At 41.6% G+C, this 22,585-nt stretch overlaps 1 protein-coding gene across 2 annotated transcripts in view; it reads left to right on the top strand.

Moving 5' to 3' along the window:
- Positions 1–16,197, top strand: part of Tubgcp5 (tubulin, gamma complex associated protein 5) — a 33,228-nt gene extending 17,031 nt beyond the window's left edge. For both annotated transcript variants that reach the window (XM_013012169.1, XM_013012170.1), the window contains exons 11-22: positions 682–884; positions 3,122–3,237; positions 4,954–5,222; positions 6,174–6,372; positions 7,164–7,352; positions 8,291–8,473; positions 10,422–10,506; positions 10,604–10,724; positions 11,694–11,872; positions 13,697–13,822; positions 14,461–14,549; positions 16,003–16,197. In XM_013012169.1, coding sequence (XP_012867623.1) covers positions 682–884; positions 3,122–3,237; positions 4,954–5,222; positions 6,174–6,372; positions 7,164–7,352; positions 8,291–8,473; positions 10,422–10,506; positions 10,604–10,724; positions 11,694–11,872; positions 13,697–13,822; positions 14,461–14,549; positions 16,003–16,150 — 1,907 coding nt within the window. In that variant the 3' untranslated portion in view covers positions 16,151–16,197. The remainder of the gene's footprint in view (positions 1–681; positions 885–3,121; positions 3,238–4,953; positions 5,223–6,173; positions 6,373–7,163; positions 7,353–8,290; positions 8,474–10,421; positions 10,507–10,603; positions 10,725–11,693; positions 11,873–13,696; positions 13,823–14,460; positions 14,550–16,002) is intronic.
- Positions 16,198–22,585: the final 6,388 nt, after the last annotated feature.

The raw sequence follows: 22,585 nt of genomic DNA on the forward strand, positions 1-22,585 counted from the left end.
TAAGTAACTGAAATTTATTTTAAGCCATTTATGTCTCTAAATTTCTAAAGAGAACAGAACACTTTATAGTGAAAATTCTTCCTCCTGCCCTAGTTTCTGAGCTGGTCAGTTCCCTTCCCCAGTGACAATCAGGTCCACAGCACTTGTGCATACTTTGTGAAGTAGTTTAGACATACACACATAAACATAAACACACATAAATGCACACACATAAACCCATGTCTGCTAGTCACTGTCATTTAAATTTAAAACATACTATAGTGTATGGTATAATTCTGTTTTATAAACTGTTTCACTCTATGACCAAGTTCTTTCTGATGGAGATTTAGACAGTTTCCACTCTTTGGCTATTAACAACAGAGCTGCAGTGATAACCACTCAGACAATTCGTTAATTGTATATACACACCCTATGCAGATTGTTCAAAATAGAATTTCAAAGTTCACTAGATTTAGATTTGGCCACATTGCTCTCCAGAGAGATATCAATATATAGATTTGTATTCTTGTTTCCTCACACTCTACCAACAATGAAGTCCTCATGATACAGAACTCAACACCCTCCATTTTGCTAGGCCAAAGGAATGGCTTAGCATAGTTTTAGTGTTTTCATGTCACATTTATGTCACCTTTAGGACATACATTTTCCTTGCTTTTGAGTTTGGCTTATTGATGCTTACAGATACCACGATCACTCTTGCAATAGTAGTGGACAAGTTGTCACCTCGATTGGCTCAGCTCAAGGTTCTGCACAAGGTGTTCAGTACTGGAGTAGCAGAAGTGCCGCCCGACACCCGGAATGTTGTTCGGGCATCTCACCTGCTCAATACCCTGTATAAGGCCATCCTTGAATATGACAGTGTTGGAGAAGCTTCTGAGCAAACTGTATGTGGGGCCACTGCCTGGTCTAAAGTGCATGCCAAAAAGTGGTAGATAACCTGTCGTAGTTCTCTGTTAAATAATTGTGGTCTTTGTTTTGTATTTTTGTGCCCATCCAGAGGCTTGAACTCAGAGCCTGGGCACTGTTAGTTATTTTGCTCAAGGCTAGTGCTCTACCATTTGAGCCACAGCTCCACTTCCAGCTTTTTGCTGGTTAATTGGAGATAAGAGTCTCGTGGACTTTGCTGCCTGGGCTGGCTTGGAGCTGTGACCCTTATTATTCATTACAAGAGTGAGCCACCGGCACCCAGCTAAAGGATACTTTAATTCATGGTATATCAAGCCAGTTATTCAGCTTTAAAACTAGTTTCCAAATTCAAGAAACTGGCCTTTTATCACTAATTGCCAACATCATCAAAAAGATCAGGCAAGATGTGAGAAAAACCTGGTTAATATAGATACTTGCAGTAACCCTGTTCATATTGAAAAATAATCCTATAGTATGAGGCATTTAAACCAGTCATAATTATAGAGGGTCATGGCCACCAATGGTGCCTGGGTAAGAGGAAATGGAGAGTTGTTTAGTAATTGCAAAGTTTCAGTGTTACATCACAAAAAAATTCTGGGGATCTTTTTTCACAACAGTGTGATTGTATTTAAGTACAAGTTTAGTAAACACACTTAAAAATGGTAAAGGTGATACCATATGTGGTGCTGATGCCAGTAATCTCAGCACTTGGGAGACTGAAGCTGGAGAATTGCAAATTTAAATTCAGCCTATATATTTTAAAAGTACAAGATCAGTGCCTGGCACATTGACTCACGATTGTAATCTCAGCTATGCAGGAGGCAGAGATTAGGAGGATCACAGTTGGAAGGAAACCCAGGCTAACAGTTTTAGGGAAACCCTTATCCCTATTTCAGCCAATAGCTGGGCCTGGTGATGTGCAACAGTCATTCCAGCAATATGGGAAGTATAAATAGGGAATTATGATTTAGGCCAGTCTGGGTATAATGAACACAAGGCCCTATCCCAAAAGTAATACAGGGCTGGAGGTGTGGTTCTAATGGTAGGGTGCCTGCCTATTAAGTACAAGGCCCTAGTACTACCAGAAAAACAACAACAAAAGAAACCAAACCCACAGATCTAACTAGTCTATAATGTAGGAAGGTAAATGTTTATTAAGGTGCAATTTCTAGACTTATTTCTATTTGTTGTATAACTTCTCTTGTCATTTTAGTATTATACTTCAGAATAATAGAGCCCAATTTCTTTCAAATTTTTCCTACTGGAAAATGTAAGAGAATAAAGTCATTTCCTTGTTCTTTGTTAGTGGCGCTGTGTAAACAGTACAGTTGTCTCTGTCTGCCTGTACTGTCCCAGGTTATGTCTATTGTCTCTGTGATTTTCACTCTTAAGAGGATTCCTATATGAATGGATAGCAATATAGTCATCCCACATTTAGGGGAAGCTTTCATAAGGACTTTAGAGTTAGATATAGGGGACTTCAATTTTTTTTCTTCTTTTTTTCTTTTTTTGTTGGTCATGGGGCTTGAACTCAGAGCCTGGAGCTGTCCCTAAGCTTTTTCATTCAAGGCTAGTGCTCTCCCACTTAGAGCCACAGTGCCACTTCCAGTTTTCTGGTGGTTAATTGGAGATAAGAGTCTCATCAACTTTCCTGCCCAGGCTGTCTTTGAACCGAGATCTTCAGATCTCAGTCTCCTGAGTAGCTAGCATTATAGGCATGAGCCACCAGCTCCTGGCTTAATTTCTTACTAGTTTCAGAAATATGTACAAGTCCAATCAGAGATTTGTGGGGGATGCAGGAGGTTTTACTCAGGGCCTAGACACTGGCCCTGATATTTTGTGTACTAGATTAACACTCTGCCACTTGAACCACAATTTTGCTTTGGCTTTTATCTTTGTAGATAAGAGTCTCATGGCCTTTCCTCCCTGGGCTAGCTTTGAATGCAGTCTTTAGATTTCAGCTGCCTAAGTATCAAGAATTATGAGTGTGAGATACTAGCCCCTGCCCCAGTCAGCTTTTTCAAGGCATTTTGTTTGGGGTTTTTTTGTCTTTTCTTTTTTGGTACTGGGGATCGAACCCAGGACATTGCACTTGCTTGGCAAGCGCTTTGCCACTGAGCTACATCCCAGCCCTTTCAAGGCATTTTGGAAATGTTTAAGCCTCATTTGATCCTAGGCCTGGATCTCTGAGCACAAGCCATGCTCTTGTCCTTAGGTCTCCCTCCTGTTCTCCCTATGGGTGGAAACAGTGCGGCCCTACCTTCAGACTGTTGATGAATGGATTGTACACGGGCACCTATGGGACAACGCCAAGGAGTTCATCATACAGAGGTAGGCTGCTTGTGGAGTAAAGGGTGCTGGGTGCTACCATCCCTTATAGGATTATCTCATACCAAGTGTAAAAACTTACTTTAGTTGCACATGGCACTGAAGGCAAAGACCAAATGCAGGAGCTGTGTTGCCAATATAGCACAAGCATTTCCTGTTGCATCTTTTCTTTTTATTTCAATGTCAATATTAAGACTTGAACTGAGGGCCGGGGGCCCTGTTCCTAAGATTTTTCACTCAAGGCTAAAGCTTTACCACTTGAATCACAGCCCCACTTCCAGTTTTCTGGTGGTTAATTGGAGATAAGAGTCTTAAGGACTTTTCTGTCTGGACTGGCTTTAGAGCTGCAATCCTCAGATGTCAGACTCCTGAGTAGCTAAGATTACAGGTGTGAGCCACCAGAACCTGGCTTCATTTATTTATTTTTTTCTGAGCAAAATCATAAACTGTAGTAGACAACCATTTAAGTCCTTAGAGCCTACATAAGGCACATGGATAGACTGGCCTGCCTTCAGCCAAAGCTTATATCTGTTATTAGATATTGTTTTGTTACTCTTACATGAGAATTGTGGAAACAGGATTCTGACTGTTCTTCTAAGACGAAGAGTGGCCATGCTTACATTGTGAAAAGCAGCCCAGACTGGGAATGTGGCTTTAGGGTAGAGTGATTGCCTAGCGTGCACGAAGCCCTGGGTTCCATTCCTCAGTACCACAGAAAAAGCCAGACGTGGCTCTGTAGCTCAAGTGGTAGAGTAAAAGCAGCTCAGGGACAGGCCCAGACCCTTGAGTTCAAGCCTCAGGACTGGCAAAAAACAACAACAAAAAAAAGGCAGCCCAGTTATCTAGGAGGGACTCAGTGGTAAGACATGAGAATGGCATGCACAAAGCTCTGGGTTCAACCTCCAGCACTAAAAAGAAACAAAAAAGAATCTGTATGGGAATAAAAAGATAGAAAATAACCTGGAAATCACTTTCATAGGAGATATTAAAATGAATTAGCTTCTATTCTGCTTCTGAAGGAGCACCAAATTTGTCATAATTTGTTTTGTTTCAATTCAGGAAATAATTTCTTTTACTTACTTTGCCATTCATAGTACTTTCCTGTGTTAAGCTGAAGATAAAAACTACCCTGTTGGGGCTGGGAAGGTGGCTCAGTGGTAGAGTGCTTGCCTTGCATGCCTGAGGCCCTGGGTTTGATTCCTCAGCACCACATAAGCAAAAAGAAAAAAGCTGGAAGTGGCACTGTGGTTCAAGTGGTAGAGTACTAGCCTTGAGCTGAAGAGCTGAGGGACAGCGCCCATGCATAGAGTTCAGGCCCCATGACCGGACCAAAAAAAAAACAACAACAAAAAAACCCCACCCTGTTTAATCTGAAGATGGCTACATTTTACCAGTAATTGCTAACACTATATTTGTTTGTTTGTTGTCAGTTGTGGGACTTGAAATCTACATCTGGGCCTGTCCCTCAGCTCTTCAGCTCAAGGCGAGCACTCTACCACTTGAGCCACAGTGCCACTTCTGGTTTTCTGAGTGGTTTATGGGAGATAAGAGTCTCACAGCCTTTCCTGCCCCAGCTGGCTTTGAACCATGATCCTCAGCTCTCAGCTTCCTGAGTAGCTAGGATTACAGGCATGAGCTATTGGTGCCCAGCTTAACACTATGTACTGTTACATTTAAGGAAAGTAAGTTATAAATTACAATTCTTTTCAATCCCTGTAGAAACAAAAATGTTCCAGTAAACCACAGAGACTTCTGGTATGCAACTTACACATTGTACAGCGTATCAGAAAAGACAGAAAATGAAGAAAAAATGAGCGACAATGCTAGTGCGAGTTCTGGCAGTGACCAAGGTCCCTCCAGTAGGCAACACACCATGGTGTCTTTCCTCAAGCCTGTCCTGAAGCAGATCATCATGGCTGGCAAGTCAATGCAGTTGCTGAAGAATCTGAGGTGTGCAGAGAGTACCACATGCCAGGCAGCAGCCAGAGGTAACGTGTTGTCCTTGTGTTTCCCTCAGCCACTGCCTCTAACCCCCGTCATCCTGAAGTGCCTACGTATTTTGTAGTTTAAAGCTTGATGGACGATTGTTATTTTGGTGGAAAATATCACCATTGTTAAATGAATAAACATGCTGCTATACATTGAAAAAACAATTATTGCCAGGTGCTGGTGGCTTACTTCTATAATCCTAGCTCCTCAGGAGACTGAGATCTGAGGATCAAGGTTCAAAGCCAACCTGAAAAGACAATTTCAGTTAGAGAGGTATGACTCAAGTGGTAGAGTGTGCCAGCCTTGAGCAGGAAAAGGAAAGTGAGAGTTTGAGGCCCTGAGTTCAAGCCCAAGTAGTGGTGCGTGCATGAGTGCTCCCACATACACACACACGCATGCGCGCACACACACGCACACATGCGTGCCCCCAAAAAGATTATTTTCATTGGAAACTTTTAGCAGTGTATTTGGAAAGGCAGTTCTATATGCACTTTTTTGTCACTCAGTTCATTTTGACTAGTCCTTTTAAAAAGTATTTCTTGAGGACCTTGGCTCCTTAATAGCTATATGACTGACTTTGTCTACTTCAATACTTTTTTTCTTTGTGGGTATTTTGTTTTTGACTGGATGGTTGACTAAATTTCCTGGGTGGTGTTTTTCCAATGAAATTTGACTCTTGTATGTCTTATCATAGTGTAGAATGGTTATAACTTTCAAGTACTCTTCTGGGATTAACTGTCCATAATAAAATGTAGTTTTATTTTGTACTTAACCATGAACCTTGCATTTGACAGAACATCTGAACTGATTAGTTTTGTTTCCCTGTTAAGGATAAAGAAACAGAGACAGATGCTTATAGATCAAGAGAAAAATATCAGGCAAAGCTGAGCTTGCTCATTGTTCATTAATGTGACTTAACAAGAACATAATTCACCTTACCTATGTTTCAGATGCAGAAAGAAAAAGCTTGCACACCCTCTTTCTAGAATCTGTACAGTCACGTCTTCGACGTGGAGAAGATTCCACCCCACAGGTCCTTACGGAGCCACAGACAGCCACAAAGAACCTAACGAAGATGCAGTCCATTGCTGAACGGCATTTGGAGCTGGATGATGACCAAGACCCACTGCTAGCTGTTAACTTTGCAAGGTGATAAGAGTCAGTCAGACCTGTGTGTTCTGGATGGCTTCTTATGGACCTTTCCTGTCTGGGCTGGCTTCAAACCATGATCCTCAGATCTCAACCTCCTGTGTTTATCTAGTTCACATGTGTAACATTGCCTACTCTTTTTTTTTTAAACCAGTTTAAAGACTTGGCCCTATAGTCTGTCTCTCTGCCCCTAGGAATGCTGTTGCTTGTCTAGAATGTGCACACACATAACATTTGCCTGGGGATTGGGATGATTTTAACCACTTAGCCTTAATCTAGAAAACAATTAGTGCTGCGTGGTGCCCTGTTGTCTGATGGCTGGCACTCACTGTTCAGCTCTAATAGAAGGACCAACTCCAGCACCATAAATGCAGCAGTAACTCAGAAAAGATGTTACGGGGCTGGGGGGAGGTTTCCTGTTTCTGTAATAATGTTGATTTTAAGACTAAAGGTAAAAATGGGACTCCGCTTTTGATTGAAGATACTTCTGTTTACAGCAGCTCATAAAATCATTACTCACAAGCCAGGCACTGGTGGTACACATCTGTAATCCTATCTACGCAGGAGGCTGAGATCTGAGGATCGTGTGTGTCATAAAGCCAGCCCAGGCAGGAAAGTCCATGGGACTCTTATCTCCAATTATCCATTTAAAAGCTGGAAGTGGTGCTGTGGATCAGATGGTAGAGTGCTAGCCTTGGTCAAAAAAGCTCAGTGACAGTGCCCAGGGCCTGAGTTCAAGCCCCACTACCTACATTAATAACAACAACAACAAATCATGTTTTATCTTTAAGGTTGTATTTGGAGCAGAGTGACTTTCATGAGAAATTTGCTGGTGGTGATGTATGTGTGGATAGATCTTCAGAATCTGTGACATGCCAGACTTTTGAATTGACACTGAGGTCTTGCCTCTATCCTCATATTGATAAGCAGTACCTACATTGCTGTGGAAATCTCATGCAAACTCTAAAACAAGATTACAGGTAAGAAAGAGTAATTTAGTTTGGGGAATAATCAGTGGTTTACTTTAAAAACAGTAGGATTTGTGTATATATGTGTGTATTGTGTTTGTGTGTGTATTATACCTAGAACATTCTGCAGACTTTTGTATTTAATATTGATACTATATTATTAATTATTAGGCCATGCAGAGATAACTCATACCTGTAATCCTAGCTACTCAAGAGTCTGAGATCTGAGGATGCAGTTGGAAGACAGCCTGGGCATGAAAATCCATGAGACACTGTCTCCAATTAACCACCAGAAAACCAGAATTAGAGCTGTTGGGCTCAAAGTGGTAGAGCAGTAGCCTTGAGCGAAAAAGTTCAAGGACAGCACGCAAGTCCTGAGGTTAAGCCCAAGACCAATCAAAAAAAAAGGGAGAAAAAGAGTACAAATAACATATTAACAAATATTAGCAGTGAAAATTTACCATGGATGATGGGATTGGATAAGTTTCTGTTCTTTTCATTGTTATGATTTTGCTTGGTTCTCTGTGATGTTAGAAAAAGTTATGTTTCTGGTTATTAAAGAAAGAAAGCAGGTGGGCACCAGTGGCTCACGCCTGTAGTAATTGCTACTCAGGAGGCTGAGATCTAAGGATCCCAGTTCAAACCAGGCCAACCAGGAAAGTCTGTGAGACTCTTATCTCCAATTAATCACCAGAAACCAAAAGTGGCACTGTGGCTCAAGAGTGGAAAAGCTGAAGGACAGTGCCCAGGCCTGGAGTTCAAGCCCCATGACTGACCAAAAAAAAAAGGAAGATAGAAAGCATACACTGTGTTAGTGAAAAAAATCTTTTAAGCGCTGGTAATATATCTAATTTTAGTAAGTGTCAAATATACTTATGCTCCTAACTGTGGCAGACCTGATACTGGCTAAGAACCCTGTCTGACAAAGACTTTTTCTCACTTCTGTCCAGGCTGGTAGAATACTTGCAGGCCATGAGGAATTTTTTCTTAATGGAAGGTGGAGATACCATGTATGACTTCTACACTTCAATCTTTGATAAAATAAGAGAAAAGGAAACCTGGCAGAATGTGTCTTTTCTAAATGTCCAACTCCAAGAAGCAGTAGGTCAGCGTTATCCTGAAGATAGTGCACGGTAATATATGGGAGGTACCTTTGACTCTAAGTACTTTAAAATAGGGCCAGGCCTGGTGGCTCACACCTATAATCTCAGCTGCTTGGGAGATGGAGGTAGGGGATTTTTTTCTTGAAGATAGGCAAAATGGTGATCAACAATTGAGACCTAATCCAAAAAAATAATCTGGTCATGGTGGTTATACACCTGTAATCACAAATACAAAGGGAGAGGAGGTAGGATGGCCTGACAGCCATCCCAGGCAAAAGAACAAAATTCTATCTGAAAAGTAAAGCAATAGGGCTCGGGATACGATTCAAACGAGAGAATGCTTGTTAACAAGGCCATGAGTTCAAATTGCCACCAATAATAATAATAAAGTATATAGTAAATCATATGCCAGGCCAAGCAAAAACCTGTAAATTTTTTATGTATTATCTTATTTGATTATATCAGGTACAGTGATGTGTACTTGTCATCCCAGTTACTTGGGAGGTTGAGCCCAGGAGTTTGAGGCCAACCTGGGAAGCATTGAGAGACCTATCTCAAAACAAAAAGAAAATGAAAAAAGAAAATTGAGGCATCGGGTAGCCAAGTATTGTGTTCACAGAGTGAAAAGCAGACTGGATTTGTCTGGTAGCCTCCTTCATAGGCCAATAGTAAGCCATCTTCTCTCTCAGCTCCTGGGTGCACTGCTGTTGCTGCTTCAGGAAGCACTACCGTCACAGGACAGGTCAGCGATCCTGACTGTCCATATCTCTCAGCCTTGCTATCTCCCACCACAAAGAACTTGACCTTCACAGAATGACCTTCACTGCTTAGGCTCAGTAACACCCTGCAAGGTACCTTGCACTAGACAAATCACTTTGTCTTATCAGATAGGGAGATTTTTGCCCTCTGGCTTCATATTTGTTGGCCACATGTCACACATACACCTATTCTCTCCTACTATCGGGCTTCATATTTCAGGGATTTGTAACAGTTCTGGCTTCCCCTAATTCTGTCCTTCTTTACCCTCCAGTGGCAGACTCTCCCATTTGTGCCTTGACAGCAGTCTGCTTACTTATTACAGCCCATCTCCTCCCTGCCCTGAAGGTTGCTCTGGAAGATGAGAGCAGCTGTCTGTCACTTGCTTAACAAACAGTCTGTGTTTTTAGCAGTGACCTGATGAATAGATCACTTAGTGAATATGATATGAAAGACTATTAAGTGATAATTCTGACTAAGTGCCTGAGTTGACTAATTCATAATCACACACTAGCCCTCCCTCTCTAGTTAACTCCTCTATGGGAAGCTGGGCATTGGTGGCTCATACCTGTAATACTTAGCTGTTCAGGAGGCTGAGATTGAGGGTCAAAGTTTGGCACTAACTTGGGCAGAAAGGCCTGTGAGAAACTTACCTCCACTTAACCAGGAAAAATCCAGAGGTGAAGGTATGGCTCAAGTGGTAGAGCACCACCAAATGAGAGAAGACGAATGCAAGGCCCTGAGTTCAAGCCCCACTACCTGCATGCACACAAGCATACACACAAATTCCATAGTGAACATCTAGGTATCATTTTCTGGAGAGTCAAATCATGTTTCAGTACCACCAACATTACAGTTTTAGATCCAAGAAAAAACAGGACACTTAATGTATCTGAGTAATTCCTGGTGCATGGAAATATCAACAGCAAAAAAGAAGAATCCTTGTTTGCCTTTCTTATTTCTAAAACTCACTTCCTACTCTGGAATATATGCTAAAAATATAAATTCTCATGTTTTACAAAATATGCAGTATCTGTTCTTGGTAATATTGTGCAAATAAATATTATATGTTCTGTTATTTTGTTATCTGAGCGAGATATTGAACCCAAGGCCTCTCTCATGCTCTAACACTGAGTTAAACCTGCCCTCATTTGTTTATTAAAATCTAATTTTTATATGAGTAAATACTGTCACAAATTAAAACTGACACTTCTTTATTTAGTCTGTCTATATCTTTTGAAAATGTTGACACAGCTAAGAAGAAATTACCAGTCCATATCTTAGATGGTCTGACCCTAAGCTACAAGGTAAGCCCTGATGTTCCTTATATGAACATTGTTTGCTATTGAAATCATGCAAGGACTAGGTCATTTCTGAGTCTGATTTCTGTTTTTGTTTTCATAGGTTCCGTGGCCTGTAGACATTGTGATAAGTTTAGAATGTCAGAAGATTTATAATCAGGTCTTTCTTCTCCTGTTGCAAATAAAATGGGCAAAATATAGTCTGGATGTTTTACTTTTTGGTGGTAAGATTTTTTTTTTTCAACAGATAAATCCTGATTTATTTTTAGTCCTGGCAGGGAGAGACTAGTGGATTTGGGTTTTTGGCTTTTTGGGTTTTGGTGCTGGTACTGAGGCTGGAACCTCAGGGCTTAGGTGCTGTCCCTTAGCTTTTTTTGCTCAAGGCTAGCAGTCTATCACTTAAACCCCAGCTCCACTTTGTCTTTTTTGCTTGTTAATTGGAGGTAAGAATTTCACAGATTTTTCTATCCTGCTAGCTTCAAACCTTGATCCTCAGATCTCAGCCTTCTGAGTAGCTAGTGAGTATAAGCAGTGAGCCGCCAGTGCCCAGCCATTTTTTAAAATATAAAAGAATATCAAATTCAACATCAGTTTTGTAGACCTTAAGTATGTAAATGAAATATCAGGAGGTTGTATGTAAAATAGATCTGAATGCAAGAACTGATTAGAAACTTACCCAAAAAAATTCTTGAGCCAGGTGCCTGGGCTCACATCTATAATTCTAGCTACTCAAGAGACTGAGATCTGAGGATCACAGTTCAAATCCAGTCCAGGCCGAGATTCTTATCTCCAGTTAGGCACCAGAAAACTATAAGTGGCTCAAAGTAGTAGAGTGCTAGCCTTGAGCAGATCAGTTTAGGAACAGCAACCAGATGCTGAGTTCAAGTCCCACAACCGACAAAAAAACGAAACAAAACAAAAAAACACCCAAAACCTTGTTAAAGTTATTCAGAAATGTTTTATGCAAAGGTAACAGGACTTGTACATGTTTCATTGCAGTGATGGCAAAAGTGATACAAAGACTTTCTGCACTTGTTCTTCTCAAGCACTGTGTTTGGGTCCCTCCTAAGACCTGGTCAGGGTGTCCCCAGCAGAGTAGATGCCAGATGGCTTAGAACTCTTTACTCATGTAATGTTGCACTGAGGTTTGAGTCAGTTCCATTTCCACCCACTTTACACTTTTAATCTTACAGAACTAGCCAGTTCTACTGCAGAGAAACACCAAGATAAAGAAGGCCAACGTGAACAAGACACAGTTGCTCAAATTGGCCTGCAGAAGAAACCAGTAGGACAGCAGATCCATCGCATGTTCCTCTTAAGAGTGAAGCTCATGCATTTTGTGAACAGTTTACACAACTACATCATGACCAGGGTTGGTGCCCTTGCACATACCTCAAACTTAGCTCATATTAATAAATACAAAAGGATCTCAAAATACTTGTGAAAAATGGAACACATACATAATTGGGTCACGAAATAACATGGCAGTAGGGGTTTTATTTAAAAAAAAAAATGTCCCTGAGCTTTTGTTCAAGGATAATCCTTTACCCATTGAATCACAACTCCACTCCTGGCTTTTTTGGTAATTTATTGGAGATAAGTCTCATGGACTTTCCTGCCCAGGGTGGCTTCCAACCACAATCCTCAGATCTGACCCTCTTGATTAGTTAGGATTATAGGTGTGAGCCACTGATGCCTGGTTTGTTTTTTGTTCTTTTAATTTTTTTAATTATCTTTAGTTGGACAAAGGCGTTTCAATTTCTTATGTCAGTTTATAAGTATAATGCCTCTTGATCAGTATCACCCCTTTCATCATCATCCCCCATCTGTCCCAATCCCCTCTATCCCGTTACCTCATTCCATTTTCACACTTGAATATTATGATTGATTTGTCCATTTTTTTCTCTCCTCATTCATCTGACCTCCCCCTCTGACCCCTCCTCTTAACAAAAAGTTTCATCTTCTTGTTGCTCATTTTGTTAAGCTGTAAGGTAGTGTGTATACCATGGTTTAGTCAGTTAGCATATATATGCATGTGGTCCTGTATTTTCATATATGTTTATAATTTATAACTATATATGGATACACATATGAGAAAACATGCAGCTTTTGTCTCATGACTTCACTTGGGAAATAAACATATGTATCCAAAGACCATGCTTCCTCAAAGTATACATGCCCAAAGCTGTGAATGGCCCATGAAATTCCATCAGTGTTGATAGGAACCTGGCTTTAGTAGGAACAGCTGAAATCCTTAGGTAAGGTAGTGTGTAAGGTGAGAAGCACAGCCATATTGTTTTCTTCAAAACAAAAAGTAATTCTCTAAAGAATAAGTGAAACTGCCATTTTACTTTTAAAATGTATTTATTATTACTAAGTAGTTGTACAGTGGGGTTCAGTTCCATAGAAAGTTTTGGGAGATCGGGCTGGGATGTAGCTCAGTGGCAAAGCGCTTGCCTAGCAAGTACAACGTCCTGGGTTTGATTCCCAGTACCAAAAAAAGAAAAGACAAAATTACAGTTAAAAAAAAAAGTTTTGGGAGAGGAGTTCATTTGAAGTGTAGTATTTGCCTTTTTAAAGAAAAAAGAAACTGCTGGTCACTGGTGGTTCACTCCTGTAATACTAGCTACTCCGGAGGCTAAAATTGAAGGATCCCAGTTTGTAGCCAACCAGAGCTATAAAAAGTGGGAGACATTTTAGGTCCAGTTAGCCATCAAAAGAGCCAGAAGTGGAGGTGTGGCTGAAGTCGTGGGAGCTTAACTTCTTAGGCTGAATTTTGTTTTCTATTTGAAGAACAACTAAGTTCCTTTTAGAAAGGGACCAAAACAGTGCATGAAAAATAGAACTTTAAAAACATAAATTCACTGATATTATAAAAATAGATATCTTGTATTTTCAACAAATTTATCTATGTATCTTTAAAAGCATTGCATTTTCTCTGTGACTTGATGAACCTACCTCTTCTTGCTAGGCAGTCTGGTAGTGTGAAGATGAGTATGCATTCGTTGTGCACATATGTGGCTGTCCCAAGGACTAGCCCTGCCATCATCTAGGTACCTGTCAGCCATTAAAGAGGAGTGTGGTTACTGAAGGAAGAATTTGAGAGGCACAGAAAAAGCTGAATGAAAGCTTTGTATGTAGCACCCATCCCTCCAAAGATGTGTACTGATTAACCTTTTTGTTTTTCCTTTCCAAGATTCTCCATAGTACAGGGCTGGAGTTTCAGCACCAAGTCGAAGAAGCCAAGGATTTAGATCAGTTGATTAAAATTCACTACAGATACTTATCAACTATCCACGACCGATGTCTCCTGAGAGAAAAGGTACGGCAAATGTTGTAAGTGTGGTAAGGAATAATAGGCAAGTGGGAACGTCTGTTTTGGAATTTTGCATTACTAAGCTCTTATCCTCCTGAATCTTCTGTTAGGAAAGACCTGGTCAAAGGTGTAACCTCATTGGCCCTACTCTGGACCTACTACTAGGAATTATTATATCTGAGAATGTGAGAGCTGTGTTGCTGACACACTGAACTACACTTGCACTCAGGTGCAACTGGGATCAGTAGCTGTGAAGTAAATAGTACAACTGGTCGGTGGACACATGCACCTGCACCGTGTGGAATCTCCTAACTCATGGCTGCAGGTGTGCCATGAAAGTGTACCCGCTCTATGTGAGAAACTGCACAGCATGCCAGCCTTGGGAACTGCTCTTCCCAGGTTACTGGGGCAACCAAATGGCCCTTGTAGGTTGGGAACATGTCTTTTTGGTCTGCTACATGCTGGGCACAGCAAATGTGGGGCTGCATCCCAAGTTCACTTGGTTTGAGGTCCAGTGCCCTTGCTTATGGATAGAATGAGATCACTATAATAATGAACTTGTTCAGCGACTAAATCAGGTATGTTTGATGTCAGCATCCAAACATAGTGGTAGAATCTTTTCTGTCCCTGACTTTGGTCTCTAGGTCAGCTTTGTGAAAGAAGCAATCATGAAGGTGTTGAACTTGGCTCTCATGTTTGCAGAAGGCTGGCAGGCAGGCCTGGGAGCTTGGCAGTAAGTATGTTTTATGATCATCTGCACCATGGCTGTTTCAGCTTCCCTCCTGACAGGCTTCACTCATGGAGTCTCCTCTTTATCCTGGCAGCATATCACATGCCACTGTAAGTAAGAATTTAAAAAGTGAATTTGAGAGAGGGGAGTCTATCTAGTTCAGTAGTATCAGGCTTGAGACCTTACCTGAAGAATAACTAAAGCAGTGCCTCCCATGGTCACTTGTGCTTGTAATACTTGGCACTTGGGGAGGATCAGTTTGAGGTGAGCCAAAGCAAAAATTCAAGAGACCCCCATCTCAACCAATAAAAACCTGGATTTGTTGGCACTTGGCCTATGTCCTGGCTATGTGGGAAGCATAAAAAGAAAGATCTTAGTCTAGGCTAACCCAGTATATAGTCAAGACTCTGAACCAAACCAACCAAACAAAAAACAGCAAAAGGCTGGAGGCACAGTGAATTCAAGCAATGAAACACCTGCCTGGCAAGTTCACAGCACTGAGTTCAAATCCTAGTACTGCCAAAAAGGAAAATTACGTGTTTAGTGATTTCAAATTTTAGAGTTTTGTATTCTTAGGATGTTCTTCCCAGATTTTTTTTTTTTTTTTTTTTGCCATTCCTGGGGCTTGAACTCAGGGCCTGAGCACTGACCCTCAGCTTCTTTTGCTCAAGGCTAGCACTCTTCCACTTGAGCCACAACTCTGGCTTTTTCTGTTTATGTGGTACGAAGGAATCGAACCCAGGGCTTCATGTATGCTAGGCAAGCACTCTCCCACTGAGCCACATTCCCAGCTCTCCATGAGAGTCTTATCTCCAAATTAACCAACAAAAAGCTGGAAATGGAGCTGTGACTTTAAGAGGTAGAATGCAAAAAATGCTCAAAGACAGCACCTAGTGAGTGACACACACACACACACACACACACACACACATGTAAGGCAGGGGGCTGGGAATGTGACACACACACACACACACACACACACGGAAGGCAGGGGGCTGGGAATGTGGCTTACTGGTAGAGTGCTTGCCTAGCATGCATGAAGCTCTGGGTTTGATTCCTCAGTATCACATACACAGAAAAAGCCAGAAGTGGTGCTGTGGCTCAAGTGGTAGAGTGCTAGCCTTGAGCAAAAGAAGCTCAGGGATAGTGCCCAGGCCCTGAGTTCAAGCCCCAGGACTGGAAAGAAAAAAAAAGTAAGGCAGGCTACTACCTCAGAGGGTAAGGCAGGAGGATCACCAGTTCAAAGTCCACTTTGGGTAATGTAGCAACACCCTGACTCAAAAGAAACAAAAAGAATTGCAAATTAAAATAAAACAGGACATTTCACAATTTATTATATAATGTTTAGACCTAAATAATTAGACTAAAAATATATTCTAAATTACTAAAGTGCTTTCTAGCCCACCTGTGACTTTTTATATGCTTAATGTAAATTGAAACTTATTTTCTCTCCTAGAATGGAATCTATAGAGAAAATGGAGTCTGATTTTAAAAACTGCCACATGTTTCTTGTAACCATTTTAAACAAAGCAGTCTGTAGAGGATCTTTTCCCCACTGTAAGTACACTATCTTACAAGGTGATTGTGTTTCAGTTTTCTTGTAGCTAAGTCTATATGTCATTGTTTGATATTGACCCCCTGGAAGAACTGGAAATTCTCACCATTGATAAACTGAAAAATCCTTTAGCACTGTGCAGTACTTTGAATTGCTTCTCATGATTGGCACCAGTGGCTCATCCCTATAAACCTAGCTACTTAGGAGGCTGAGATCTGAGAATCATGGTTCGGATCTAGCCCTGGCAGGAAAGGCTGTGAGATTCTTTATCTCCAATTAACCACCCAAAAAAAAGGAAGTGATACTGTAGCTCAAAGTGGTTGAGTACTAGCTTTGAGCAAGAAAGCTCAGGGACAGTGCCCAGGCCATGAGTTCAAGCCCACGACCGATCCTCCCCCCAAAAAAGAGTCTCATGAACTTTCTTGGGCTAGCTTTGAACCCCAATCCTCAGGTCTCAGCCTGAGCAGCTGGGATTGCAATGAGCCACCAGCACCAGGCCATATAATCTCTTCAGTTTTTGTGTGTGCACAGGTTAGTACTGGGACTTAAACCCACGGCTTCATTGCTCTCACTTGGTTTTTTTCATTCGAGGCTGGTTCTCTACCACTTAAGCCACAGGTCCACTTCTGATTTTTTGCTGGCTAATTGGAGATAGGAGATAAGAGTCTCTTGGCTTTGTCTGCCTGTGATAGCTTCCAGCCATAATCATCAAGTCTCGGCCTGCAGAGTAGCTAGGATTACAGAGATGAGCCATCAACATCTAGCCTCTGTGTAGGCTTTGTAAACTATTCCTTTCTAAGAGATAAGGGTTGAGTTTTGTGTTTTCTTTTAAAGCAATTTTTAAACTCCCAAGGCTGCCTGTCACAAGGAAATGTGGACATGACACTTCAGAACACACTGTGAAGTACATGGGGGAGGTCTGTTGATGAGTCAAGGAGAGAAAGATCTGTTAGTCTGGAAACAGAACCAAGTAGCATCCCTCTTTTTAAAAAGTAAAGTATTTCTTCCTACTTGTGCATATTCTAATTGTAGTACACTTACTTTGAGTAGTAGACATTTAAAATGACTGCATAGTGCTTTTGTAAGAGGAGACTTTGGTATATTGGTCCGTGTTTGCTGTATATGGGCTAGGCATGTTTGTGTTGGGCCAGAACAAGGTTTTCTACCACCTGGGGCACAAGTTTTATTTATTAGGTAAAATGCCTTGCTTTTAAATTTTCAAAATTAAAAATATCTGCCGGGCGCTGGTGGCTCACGCCTGTAATCCTAGCTACTCAGGAGGCTGAGATCTGAGGATCGCGGTTCAAAGCCAGCCCGGGCAGGAAAGACTGTCTCCTATCTCCAATAAACCACCAGAAAGCCGGAAGTGGCGCTGTGGCTCAAGTGGTAGAGCACTAGCCTTGAGCTGAAGAGCTGAGGGACAGCGCCCAGGCTCAGAGTTCAGGCCCCACGACCAGACCCCCTCCCCTCCACCCCAAAAAAAAGATTCTTGTCTTCAATTAACCACCAAAAACCTGAAAGTAGAGCTGTGGTTCTAAGTGGTAAAATGCTAGCTGTTAGCAAAAAAGCTCAGAGACAAACGGACCCTGAGTTCAAGCCTCAGGATTGGCGCACACACACACACACACACACACACACAAATTGGTGCCATGGAGCTGGGCACCAGTGGCTCACGCCTGTAAACCTAGCTACTCAGGAGGCTGAGATCTGAGGATCATGGTTCAAAGCCAGCCCAGGCAGGAAAGTCTGTGAAACTTATCTCCAATAAAAGCCACCAGAAAACTAGAAGTGGCGCTGTAGCCCAAGTGGTAGAGTGCTCTCCTTGAGCTGAAGAGCTAAGGGACAGTGCTCAGGCCCAGAGTTCAAGCCCCACGACCGACAAAAAAAAGGTGCTTAAGAAAGGGAGGAAAATTAATTATTCCACCTTTCTCATTTCCTTGGAAGAACAGTGCAAACAGTGAAATGAGAAACTTAACCAAGGTGTCACTAAATAGCACTTATAGACGTGAACTTATACAAGCCTGAGTGCATCTGCTCACACCTGTAATCCTAGTACTCAGAGCAAGTTAGAGAGCTGTTCCCAGCCCTTGAGTTCAAGACCTATGAATTCACACAAAGTATACGCAGGGCACAGTGCTAATGGAATGAACCAGCAGTGGCTGTGGGAGGCAGATTTAATATAACGAGGCTGGGGAAAGCCATACATCCCACGGATATCAGATTGGTTTGTACCATTTGTGGCTGGCAGGAGGGTGAAATTTGTTAGACAATCAGGACATGTTGATGGGTTCACTTGCTAGGAGGCTGTGTCTGTGTGGGCAAAGGAATGCACAGAATGACTTTAAGGTCCCTGTGAGGCTCAAAGAAACAAGTAGCACATGAAATTTTAGTCTTTGCAATCCAAATGTGGAGAAGGCCTCTGAAGTCATTTTTTTTTAACCTTGGTCTTTTTTTAAAAAAATTCTATTGTAAAGATGCTATACAGAGAGATTCTGAAATCATTATTTTGCATGTGAATACCAATTCCAGAATGATTTGTTGATGTTTCTTGGCTCCATTGAATTTTTCAAGTCAATGAGTTCTAGATGTATTTATTTCTGCTAAATAATACTTCATTGTGTATATAGGCCACAATTTCTTTATCCAGTTGGCAGCTGATGAATATCTAGGCTGAGTCCATTCTTGGCTATTGTAAATTGTGTTGTAATAAACATGGTTGTGCTTGTATCGCTATTGTTTATCACTTTAACATTCCTTCATATATGCCCAGGAGTAGTATATTAGGAATCTGTGGTAGTTGTACTTTTAGCTTTTTGAGGAAAGTCCATACTGATTTCCATAGTGACAGCACTAAAATACATTCCTCAAAGTGTGTTGCTAGATTGGTGTCCTGCATCTAGCTCTGTTTTTCACTGGTTATTTTTACAGTAGGCTCTCACTTCCCAACTGGGCATGCACCTGAGGTTTTTGTTTTGTTTTAGTTTTTGGTCAGTTGTGGGGCTTGAACTCAGGGCCTTGGACACTGTCCCTGAACTCTTTGACTCAGGGCTAGTGCTCTACCACTTGAGGCATGGCTCCACTTTCGGTTTTTTGGCGGTTAATAAGATGAGAGTCTCATGGACTTTTCCTGCCTGGACAGCCTTTGAACCATGATGCTCAGATCTCAGTTACCTAATTAGTTAGGATTGCAGGTGTGAGTCACTAGCGACCAACTTACACCTGAGCTTTGATCATTAACTTCAGGCTTCTGGTTGCTGAAATTACAGGTACGTGCTACTACATCCATCTTCCCTCTGTAAATTAGTCTCTTGGACTTTCCTGCTTAGCTGGCCTAGAACCATGGTCTTTCCAACCAGTTTTCCATGTAGCTTGGAATGACAGATGTATACTGTTGTTTCCAGTTTTGGATTGAGAAACACTCTTGCAAACTTTTCTGCCAAGATTGGCAGAAATCCACAAATCTCAGCCTCCCAAGAAGCTAGAATTAGGCATGAACCACTGTCACCCAGCTTGTTTTGAAAATTACTTGTTTGCCCATTTATTAATAGGATTCCTTATTGTTTTTATTTCATTTACTTTGTTCTTTGTGTATTCTAGATGTAAATCTCTTGTTAGTTTGTATCTCAATTCCTCCTGTTTCATAAATTCTTAGGTTTAGTCACTATCGTATTCCAGAGTTCTTGAAAGTTGTATTTATGGTGTCTATAGTTTACTTTGTTGCTATCTGAATGTAGAATATCCTTGCCCTTATCCCTTAATGGGACCCACATATATGCTTCTTTTTCTTTGTTGTTCCAGTACTGGGCCATGGACTCAAAAGATTAACTTTCTTTCACTCAGCTTTTTCATTCAGTGCTGGCCCTTTCACTCAAGGCACACATCCACTTCCAGCTTTTGCTGGTTAATTGGCTATAAGTGTCTTGGGGATTTGTCTGCCTCGGGTCGCTTTGAACCAAGATTGCTCAGACCTCACCCTCCTTAATTAGCCAGGATTACAGGCATCTGAGTGGAATCACACAATATTGTGAGAGGTAATAGATGGAACTTCTGTCTCATTGAGCACAATGGTCCTCAAGGTTCATCCATGTGGTAAGTATGTATCAGAAATTTTATTCTTTTCCAGAGTGTGAGCAATTGTATGTTTATGACATGTGTGTGTGTGTGTGTGTGTGTGTGTGTGTGTGTGTGTGTGTGTATTAGAGTTTGAATTCAGGGCCCTGCAATCTTGCTTAGCTTTTCCACTCAATGCTGGCACTCTACCACCTGAGCCATATTTCCACTTCTGAGCTTTGGCTGGTTAACTGGATATGAGAGACTCAGAGATTTACCTGCCCAAACTGGTTTTAAACTGTGATCCTCAGATCTCAACCTCCTGTGTACCTGGCACTTCTTTTTTTCTTCTTTTTGGTCAGTCATGGGGCTTGAACTCTGGGGCCTGGGCCCTATCCCTGAGCTCTTTTGCTCAAGGCTAGTGCTTTACCTCTTTGAGCCACAGCACCACTTCTGGTTTTCTGGTGGTTCATTGGAGATAAGAATCTCATATACTTTCCTGCCTTGGCTGGCTTTGAACTACAATACTCAATCTCAACCTCCTGAGTAGCTAGGTTTACAGGCATGAGCCACCAGTGCCTGGTACTGCACATTTTCTTTATCCATTCAGCTGTCAGTAAATATTTGAGTAGCTTCTACATTTTAGCTGTCATAAATAATGCTGCCACCCATCTAGCTTTATAATTATCTCAAGATCCTGTTTTTAGTTCTTTTATATATTTACCCACAAGTAGAATAAGGTCATAAGGTTTTTCTTTTTTTTTCTTTTTTTTGGAAGCATACTGTTTTTTCCTTAGAAATGGAACTATTTTCCCACCAGCAGTGCACAATTTCCCAATTTGACCCTATCCTCAACCATGTTTTCTGTTTGATTATAGTAATCACTTTAATGGATATAAGGTATAACTCACTCTGGCACATTATTGTTTTTATTCACTAATATATATATATATTTTTTGGGGGGGTCCGGTCATGGGGGCCTGGGCGCTGTCCCTCAGCTCTTCAGCTCAAGGCTAGCACTCTACCACTTGAGCCACAGCACCACTTCTGGCTTTTTTTTCCTGCTTATGTGGTGCTGAGGAATCGAACTCAGGGCCTCAAGCATGCAAGGCAAGCTCTACCACTGAGCCACCTTCCTAGCCTCTGAGTAATATATTGTATAAACATTGCTTACCCATCATCTTATTTGTGCACTACAAGTTTTTTGCTATTACAATAAGATAATAAAAATTATCAATGGAGCCAGACACTGGTGGTTCATGCCTGTAATCCTAGCTACTCAAGAGGCAGAGATCTGAAAATCAGGGTTCAAAGGCAGCCCAGATTGGAAAGACAGTAAGAATTTTACCTTCAATTAACCACCAGAAAACCAGAAGTGGAGCTGTGGCTCCAGGTGGTAGAATGCTAGCCCTGAGCAAAAAGAGCTCATATGCATGTGTAAAACTGTGTAATCATCTCCATTATAAATGATCATAACAGGGAAAGAAATGTTTGATAAGAAAATGTAATAGGGTAAATGTGATCAGATACATTATCTGCCCTATGTCACAGTGAAAACCCTTTGTACATGTATGATAAGAAAGGAAAAATATTCATAAGTCTTGTGCATTCGTTGATTTTACATATCTAGGGACTCGCACCTGTAATCCTAGCTTCACGGAAGGCTGAGATCTGAGGATTGAAGTTTGAAGCCAGACATGAAAGTCTGTGATTCTCTTTATTTCTACCCAAATTAACCACCAAAAAAGCCAGTAGTAGAGCTGTGGCTCAAGTGGTATGCTAGCCTTGAGCACAGAAGCTCAGGGACAGTGAGCAGGCCGGGCATTCAGTCTCCAAGAGTGGCACCAAAACAGCCACAGAAAAGGTGTAAAAAATAACAGATTCCTAGGAAGAGAATTACTGTGTTATGCGTACACATACATAGTCATATAATTTTATAAGTACTGTACTTTCTCATGTGCCAGTTAAAGTCATTTATTTATTATCTAGTGCTAGTACTTGTACTAGGTCTTGTACTCAGGGCCCGGGTGCTGCCTCTTAGCTTCCTATTTTGTAGGAGCGACCACTAGAAGCTTCCAGATAAGACAACTGGTAGATTCTCTGTTGGGTTTCCTTAGTTCTACTAGGCCTTGGGCTTTTGCTTGGGGTTTTTCTCCCACTTATGGCTGGTGCTCTACCACTTGAGCCCAGTTCCTAGTTAAAATCCTTTGGCTGATCCGGAGTGCAGTCACTGGGTAAGTGCGTCCTGTTGTGGTTGTCCTAAAATACCAAGTCCTGTCACTGTAGTGCTTGAGAATGGGGCAGGTCTGGAGAGGGGAGAGGGAAGAAAAGGGAAAGAAAGGGATGGAGAGAGACCTGGGATGGGAAGGGCTGGGGCCCGGGCTGGCTCCCCGGCCGGTTCCTCCTGCGTTTCGGTGCGGGGGCGGGGGGGGGG

Source organism: Dipodomys ordii, unplaced genomic scaffold, assembly GCF_000151885.1.
Source record: "Dipodomys ordii isolate 6190 unplaced genomic scaffold, Dord_2.0 Scaffold15, whole genome shotgun sequence".
In the NCBI taxonomy this organism is placed as follows: domain Eukaryota; kingdom Metazoa; phylum Chordata; class Mammalia; order Rodentia; family Heteromyidae; genus Dipodomys; species Dipodomys ordii.